The sequence below is a fragment of the Hippoglossus stenolepis genome, chromosome 14 (assembly GCF_022539355.2).
Source record: "Hippoglossus stenolepis isolate QCI-W04-F060 chromosome 14, HSTE1.2, whole genome shotgun sequence".
NCBI classification, from domain to species: domain Eukaryota; kingdom Metazoa; phylum Chordata; class Actinopteri; order Pleuronectiformes; family Pleuronectidae; genus Hippoglossus; species Hippoglossus stenolepis.
In genome coordinates this window covers 28,124,334-28,133,585 of record NC_061496.1, presented here as the reverse complement: position 1 = coordinate 28,133,585, position 9,252 = coordinate 28,124,334, and the positions used below count along the sequence as shown (strand labels likewise).

Sequence of the window (9,252 nt, the reverse complement as noted above, 5' to 3'; positions counted from 1 at the left end):
GCACTCTGGAATAAGTTGTGTGATGTTTAACATAACCAGAGTTGATGTGTTTTTCACAATTCCAGCTCTCCATTTTAGACGTCTGTTTGCCTCTGTGATTAACCCCCTGTACACACAGAGGTGAAAAAAAATGCCATCTCATTCCTTGTTCATACATATTTTTGAAAGCTTTTGGGAATATTTGGTTTACATTTATATAAACTGTTGTCATTACTTTTATTTCTTTACTTGCATTTATTTAGACTGTTCTAAGTTAAATGAGACTGTTCTAAGTTAAATGAAATTGAGCCATTATTACTTTTATTATTCCCATATTGTATTTACTCTGAAAATATAACTTATTAGGTTTATATTTGTAGCTGTTTTTAATAAATTTTGCAGTTAATTTCTTACATATACTGTGTGCATGTATAATAAGTTTATGCTTTTTAAGTGACGTTTTGACGTGTATTATTATGTGCTTCGTTTTATTTTGAATGATTTGACCGGATGTGCAAGGGCTGTCACCATGTCTAAACTGACAATTGCCTATGACACAGACCAATAGAGAAGACAGATAAACAAACATTAAAACAGATTATTTTGCGCAAATCAAAGCGATATTCGTCCGCTGAAGCTCGTTAACACTCACACAGTCCATATGCTTTTCAAGGCATGGCGGAGAAACAGGACAATGAGGTAAATAATAGCTTCAATCTGAACTAAGCAGCACAGGGGCTGCTACAGTGGGGGAGACGGCACATTTTCCAGTTGGTTATTTGTCCTAACAGTGAGTACTCGTTAAAGTGCTGTTTAAGGTGACCCGTTAACAAAAGCGGTCTCCTTAAAGAGCTGTGCTCATTTATCCAGACGGGTCTCAATGATTGTAGTTGACACGTTAGCCCACTAGCAAGCATGACCCGCTAAGCTATTAGTTAACGTGAACACTTAGATCGAGTCGATAGTTACATCAATGTTTGGACAATTCCCTGTGTGCATGTCTTGTGAGAACAGTACTTAGATGAATGCAGATGAAGATAATGATAGTTGTAGATTATTTTCATTTAGGACCAAAATAGCTGATAATACACGTGTTTTAGCTAAGTGTCCCGTAAACATGTTTTGTGTTGATATCTGAATTTGAAACGGTGTGCACTTGTCAGCGTCCGCCTGAAACGTTAAGGAGATAACAACACAAATATTTATAAGTTATTATTTAACTAAATTAAATGCTTGGTGAACTAGCTGTGACTGAACTGTAACTGTAGCTATACCAAATGTAAAAGCGAACTCTAATAATATTTAAACGTCATCTAATATATTTGATCTGTTTGCGAAGCAAGGGGAAGTAACTTGTTTTAGTTTTGTTAGAAATATATAGAGGCTCAAATGCTGTATTTCCATTATGAAGTTCAACATATTTACTAATTTATATTAGTGAGCATAACGCACTCTGCGGTAAAATCAGAGTATATATTTTCTAAACTCATCTGGAATATCATATTTACAAATCAACATTTATTATTTGATACATATTTTGTATCCTCATAGTATTTTTTTTATTTTCAGTGCTTTATTAATTACTAGGATGAACCTGCAGTCCCCTTTAGTTGGTGTGCTTATTTGAATTGACTACTTGAGTGGTCTACAAATGGAACTAGTGATCTTATGGTTACTATGTGGGAGTTGTTGGTGTGTTAACATTACTGTCAGTGTTTAGAAGCCACAGAGGCTAACAATATAGCAAGCGAGCATTCAGATAACAATGCAGTAAATGACAAGGCATAATGACAGAGGGAACAGATAACACTTTTGGAATATTGACATTTATCCCAGATCAGATGTATTATAAAATTACAAAGCAAAACTCCATATGACTAAAATGATAATATATGAATTTACCATCAGACAAAAAATAAACTTCAACGGCCACTGTCTTTTCTGAAATTGTCAGCAAAAACATCACAACTGATGAACTTGTGGTCCAAGGTCATGACTTGGTTGAAAAGAACAAGACTTGGTGTTCACATGGACTCATGAACATGGTCCACATGAACCTATTAGATGGCAGCAAAAGCTCCAAACCTGTGCATAGCATCTGGTCATGTTTAAAATGGGGAAGATACATAATTGGCAGGGTGTCATGTGGCCCTCATCGACAGAAATCAAATATACAGTAATTTAAAGAATTTCCTGCATTTCTACACCACCTTACTTTCTGGATTAAGTCAAGAATCAGCCATTTGCAATAGTCCACATTTGTTTGAGGTTGCAGGCTACTTAGTTATTTTTGAAGTCAAACAAAAACAATTATAAATTAATGAAATAGCCTCATAAATGTTAAAAGTATGATTTGGATATTTAAACCTTGTTAAACAATGTTAAGCCTGAGGGATACTATTCTTAAGAGTAATATGACATCTTCAAAGTCTAACAAATGCTAGATCTCAAAACTCCAAACATTTTTAATTGATGAATGAGATAGCCTCACTACAATTGTCTAATTCCAATGCCACTTGGACTGCCAAACCAACTTCGGGTTTTGGTCCGAGAATCATTACAGCCCTATTTCTAAGTGTTATGTTCATGGCCTAGGCCTAGGGGAATCCTAGACAAGAAAATGCCAGCAGCACAGAGCATAAGTTACTAAAAGAGATGAGCAGTTTATAAGCTTCAGAGGGGAGCAAAAACAGCAAACTAAAATTAAAACTAAACTACCCTGGCAAAAACAAAAGTTAAAGAAATGACAAAAATATAACCTACCTCCTAAACCATGAACAAGGGAAAAAGATACATAAAACTAAAATAGTTTCTCCCTCCTACTCACTGCTACTAAAGGTGGTGAGGTGATATGGATACAAATTAAAACACGACAATAAACAAGCTCACAGAAACTCCTAAATCCACACATTCACTAGTGGATCTCTCTTCTTATCTCACAACACAAAATTCTGCAGGATCTTATTACTTACAAGAGCGGAGCTTAAACAAAAACCACATTCATATGCTGGCTCTTTTTTGGAAGTGGGGAGAGATAAAGAGAACAAGGTGTCTTTCAGTTATATGCTGGCTCTTTGTTGATGGAGAGGTGGCTGTCAGTTGGAGAGTAAGAAGACTTCTGCTCTTAATTGGTCGAATGCCAAAGGCAGCACTTTTTAAAATTTGCAAATCACTGGGCTCCACCTGTTTCTTCATCTGAACACACGCACACACACACACGGAAGGAGAGAGACTTCAAAGTGATTTCAAAATAAAAACTTCCTGTAAATGGATCACCACCTCACAGTCTCACTCTGATAATATCAGGACAATCTGATGTAGAATTTCAAAGTAAAAGCCATTGGAAATATCATATTTTAATTGTCTTGATTGTCGCAACAGAGAAGGAGATTGTTGACTAGCCTGGTAACTGTTAGATCAACAAATAGGGTTAGCTTTAAAAATTTGAGGTCTGGTGCCTTGCATGTGGCCTGGTCCAGGTGGCCTGGAAACGAGTCAAATTCCCAGCCTGAATTATTGTCCCAGTCAGCCCCTGTCCACATATTATTTGTGGTTGGAAGAAATGGCAAACACACTACACCCAAAGTGACTGAAATTAAAAAAAGAAGAGAGGGGAGGTGTGTTTGACAAGAAAAGAGAACCTTCACTGAAAAAATGTGTTTAGTCCCATTCAAAGCACCCTGATGTGTTTCTATCTTTCTTTTTAAATACTGTAATGTGTACATAAATATTTGTTCTTTAAAAAAAACACAATTTTGTTCTTATTTATTGTGACTGCGCTTACTGTTATGTATAATGTGCTTTGTTTTATTGGTCTGATCTGCCATTTACAATCACAAGTGCAAAAAGGGAATGGATCTGAATACTGTCTGAAACCACTGTATATGCTTCTTTTTATAAGGTGGAGGAGGCTGACCAAATCTACTTATTGATGAAGGAGGAGTATCGGATTTCTAGGAATGTGCGTCTGGCATGGTTCCTTGGTAAGCTTAACCAAGTCATCTGGCCAGCCTCAAAGCCTGAACTGGTGAGTTAAGCCAGCATTTACTGTCCTCATGGGGAGACTAAAGCCAGGGCCACACTGGCTGCGCTGTTGTGCTAGAGAAGTGGTCGCAAACCTCGCGATCGACTGGTCGATCTCGACAGACCTCACTGTCGATGCCTGTAACACTCTGGACTCACTGGCTTCAGTTGCGCTGCAGATCAGCTGTATGCCGGTTGTCTGTTGTTCACACAGGTAGTGTGTCTGCTACTGGTGGTGGAGCTGCTGGTGTATCTATTGCATTTACTTCAATACAAGTCGGATTATGTACTAAACTAAACACCAGGACACTACGGTATAAAGACATGCATCTTCCGGTCTTAGAACAAATATACAGATTCAGAAAGTGAAACACTGGAGTGCTTTTACTTTGAAACGGGTTCGGGGAAGTGTTGGAAATAGGTACGTTTGTGACACAGACAGATAAACAGTGTTTCACAGCAAAATAAACAGAAAAATATATTTCACCTGAGTTTTAATGTTTATCTGATGAATTTATGTTACAAACAAATGGTTGCAACACTTTCTGTATGCGTTTCAAAATAAAAGCATTCCAGTGTTTCTTTTGATCAAATCCATTCTTTAAAAACAAAACAAAGGAAGTTTAATGTTATATATTCGCAGGAGTGGAAGATGCACGGCTTCGCACTGTATAGTTATGGTATTTATTTGAGTACAAAGGACTACTTTTATACAAGGAAATGGTCACATTTATGGCCATATTCAAGGCAAAGCCTATATGCAATTTTTTTTTTGATGCAATAGCAGCTACTCTGCAGAACAAATTGTTGAACTGAGAGGCTAAATATTGTGCATGGAACAGATGTTGTAAATATGAATTGATATTAATTTGAATATTGTGCATTGAATGGATAAAAGTTGTAAAATTGCCTTTGTTTGTGTATATTTGTGCTCGTACATTCAGCCTTTAACAGAAAATGCTAAAATAATTAGGGCTGCGAGCAGCGCTGTGCCGGCCAGGGCACTTGCGAACACGGGACCTGATGTGGCCGTGGGGGAGGGCAGACAGTGACCGGGCGAAATGGCTCCATGTTGCAAGCGTTTTGTGCACCGTGGGAAGGATAAACGCTTCACTTTCTGTGTCCATCACGCAACGCCGAAACCACGCCCACTAATCACGCATTACGGTCTAAGCCATCTAGTGCAGACCACACGGTAAAAATTAAATGTAAATCGAATTAAAGTTGTAAAACAAGGCTTACTTCCTGTTGACAGTAGGTGCCGCTATCACTATCACTACATACAGACTAATAGATCTTTTCAGGTGGGGGCTCTGATGAAGACTGAGTTACAACAACTTCATTTTTAGATCTGGTCAGGCCAGGACTCTGATCATGTGAGAGGATTTAATTGCTGATTGGACAATGCACAGTGGAGTAAAAAAACGTCCTGTTTCACAGTGAATCAGTAGGTGGCGCTTTGACCCTGAGGTAATATTGTCATATGGAGCTGTTCATGCCTGGACTCTGTTCATGTGACAGAATTTGGGTGCTGATTGGACAATGCACAGTGGAGCTATGAAAACTTTGTCTCCTTTGGTGAAGGATTAACCTTCGTCGCACCTCAATGTTTACACGCTTTGAGGAAATGTCACAATTCTGACCATGGTCCTGTGATTTAGGTATGGTAACAGGTCACTTCCTGTCACCAGCAGGTGGCGCTGTGACGATAAGGCAATATTGACATATGGATCTGATCATAGCAGGACCTTGATCGTGTGAAAGAGGTTTGAGGCTGATTGGACAAAGCACAGAGGAGTTATAATAAATCCCTCTTTCTGACGTATCATCAAACTTTGACGCTACGCCACAGTCAGACCGTGTGACGTACACTAAAACTTTTAACAACTGTTAAGCTCCATGGAGTTGAGATGATACTCACTGAATTTAAAGTTGATCTGATGAAAGCTCTAGGAGGAGTTTATTCAAATACAACGTGTGTAGATGTTAAAAAATGGCCACTTAATTCATAATGGCTGACTTCCTGTCTGGTCTAGCATATTGATCCAAGAGTTTGTTTTTGTTCGAAATGAAATGACAGATTTTTGTATAGTATGTCGGCCAATCGTGGTGCCAGGGCTGCTCTTTAGGGGGCATTTCTAAAAAACATATGAATGTTTTCAGGGGGGCTGTTGTTACAAACATGTAGTTTTAGGGAGATTGATCAAAGTACACTGAAGTCACTATCAAACTTTTGGACACACGTTCACGACCACAGTAAAATACGTACATTTTGACGTACCCTAAAACGTTTGATAACTTAATCTCCATGTTGTTAAGATGACACTCACTGAATTTAAAGTTGATCTGATGAAAGCTCTAGGACAGAGAGGTCCAAAATTACAAACTGGGACTACGTCGAGGGCCAAACCAGGTCAACATTTATTAAACAGGATAGAAAGGATATTGTATAAAGTGCAAAAAGAAAACATTCAGGCAGGCTACATTCTTCTTTTATGTACATATGCCAGAGCCAGATGTTTGGCATCTTTTCATGGCTGCCAGTTCATTAATGTTTGGGGTTAGGCTCTGTGATGTGGAAACCCTCAAGATGGAGTGAAGGTGTGCATCAGTGAGACGACTCCTGTGGGGTTTTGTTCATCTTCATCACAGAGAAAAGCGTGTTGGTCAACTTGATGGGGCAGGCACTGGGATCTCTGGAACCCTGGAAAAATTATTTAATAACACCAAATACTCGGCAGGTGAGGAGGGGTGCTCGCTCCGTGTGTGTCTAGCCTGGCAATGTGCACCGTGCACTCCGCCTGGCTCTCTGTCCACTTAATTCAAAATAGCCGATACCTGGTTTGGTCTAGCATATCGATCCAAGAACGTTTTTTGTTCATTATGAAAAGACACATCTCCCTACCGATTTTTGTACATGTCGGTCAATCGTGGTGCCAGGGCTGCACTTTAGGGGGCGCTATACTCAGATTGGAGCATGTGCACTGGCGATACAGCCACTTCCTGTTTGTTGGCATTTCATTCAAATGCACACCGTTACGGTTCAATGTAAAGGCTTAAGTGTCACAACATGACATCACCAGCGTCTCAAGGTTTCCCTGACCTATCAAATGAAAAATCTAGGCGTAGAATGTCAAGGTATAAAACATGGTACTTCCTGTCACAGCTAGGGGGCGCTGTGAGTATTAATGTATATTTGCATATAGAACTCTTCGGGCTGGTTCATTAAAACACAAATACAGTTTCACAGTAATTTGAGCAAAAACATGGAAGTTTCAGCTACCTGAAGGTGCTTGGCAAGACAAAACTGTTAAAGGGACAGTTTACCCAGAAATGAAAATTCACTCATCTACTCACCACAATGCTGATGGAGGAAGTGTTTGAGTCCACACAACACTTCTGGAGTCTCAGGGGTAAACAGTGTTGCAGCTGAATCCAGTAATTAGTGACCTATCTTCCGACGTAATAAAACAACAGCAAAGACAGAACATGCCTCCATACTGCTCGTGTGGTGTCATCTAAGTGTCCGCAAGCCTCTATATTCATATTCGACTCGAAACAAGGTCATTTACACCGTGTTTTAAGCCTAGAAGTCCACCAGAAGTGGCAAAGCTAGCCGATGTTAGCATTTAGGCTAAAGTCCCTGGTGTAAATGAGGCCGTTTCAAGACGAAATTTGAATGTCGGGGCTTGCGGACACTTGAATGACACCACACGAGCAGTATGGAGGCATGTTATGTTTTTTTCTGTTGTTATGAAGAAAGGTCACTAATAACTTCATTGTATTGGATTCTGCTGCAACGCTGTTTACCCCTGAAACGCCAGAAGTGTTTTGTGGACTCAAACACTTCAACCACCCCTCCATCGGTATAGTGGTGAGTAGATGATGAGTGAGTTTCCATTTCTTGGTAAACTTTCCCTTTTAAGACATGCCGCTACCTCTCCGCCCACTTAGAATACACATGCCAAGTTGATTAGATTAATGGTTCACAAGAAATGCTTTCAACATACAGACAGACAGACGTTTGTGGAATTAGTAGGTAGTTGCATGAAGAGATGATAAACAAAAGTTAGCTCTGAATTCCATTCTTAAAGAATATTTGACTAATAATTTGCAAATTTTCTGAACCTTATAAATGTTGCGAATAATTAGTCACTGATGACTCTGTTTGCCTGCATTCACAGCTGAACTCAGAGAATGAATTGGACTTGTTGAGCATCTTACCGAAAGGATGGCAGCCAGATTTCTCTCCAACCATGTACCCTTACATGTTGGTGCCCTCCACTCGGGCCACCTTCCTGGCTCGGAGGTACAGATTCATCATCGAGCTGGATCTCAGCCCTTCCACAGGGATTGTGGTAAGATAGAAACACATTTTAATGATTATGAGCTTGTTTCCTGAATAAACACAGCACAACGACCCATAGTAGAGAGATATTTGTTTTTCAATCTATAGTATCTTAAGAATATTCAGAAGAAAGTCTTACTTGGTTCACGTTAATTTACATGACCTCTTCTGCACACCCCGTTGTACAGTTTTAATTTGTATATATACAGTATTATTGTGCAGGTCACACACTGCATTTAAATAGATAATTTATGCCTCAGGTCTTAAATGTGAATGTTTTAAGCCGTCAGAATGAAATTCTCTTTCGGGGGAGTGAGCAGTATGCTGTGAAGGGCATGAGAAGCGAGAGAAGCGAAACTCAAAGAGAATTTCATGCTGCTTAAAACATTCTCTTGACAATTTTTACTCAAAGTAATTTTAGACATCACAGGTGGTAAAAGCGTCCACTAGCTTAGCTACTTCCTTAGATTTCGAGATTTCAAAAATATCGACATATAAATCCTGTATATATCCTAAAAATATTGCGATATTTGTTTTAGGCCATATCGCCCAGCCCTAACTGACAAAGATGTTGAGAGCTTTTGCTGATACGGGCAGTTGTCGGTGTTGATATGCTGTAAACAAAAACATTTGCGATTTCTGTGTTGTTAACGTGTCCTGCTGTATTATGCATGTGTGAAAGGTAACCTCTGGAGACAGTCCGGACCCAATTCTCTGTACATGCTCCGGAGGTCATCTCTGAAAAGTGATGGTCATGATGGCCTTATGAAGCAAATTTTTTGCGAAGAGACTATCTCTCCACAAAGTTACATATTCCATTAGTACAGGGACTGACCCACTGGGGCAGTTGACGTGGATATCTTTTTAAGACACACCAGTACTTGGCCCATGCACAGCTTTAT

The 9,252-nt window shown here is 39.3% G+C and overlaps 1 protein-coding gene across 6 annotated transcripts in view; it reads left to right on the top strand.

Moving 5' to 3' along the window:
* Nucleotides 1-492: 492 nt before the first annotated feature.
* The window catches only part of szt2 (SZT2 subunit of KICSTOR complex), a 151,632-nt gene continuing 142,872 nt past the window's right edge, over nt 493-9,252 (top strand). For all 6 annotated transcript variants that reach the window (XM_047342858.1, XM_047342855.1, XM_047342856.1 and 3 more), the window contains exons 1-3: nt 493-678; nt 3,881-4,006; nt 8,187-8,360. In XM_047342858.1, the coding sequence (XP_047198814.1) occupies nt 655-678; nt 3,881-4,006; nt 8,187-8,360 (324 nt within the window). In that variant the 5' untranslated portion in view covers nt 493-654. The remainder of the gene's footprint in view (nt 679-3,880; nt 4,007-8,186; nt 8,361-9,252) is intronic.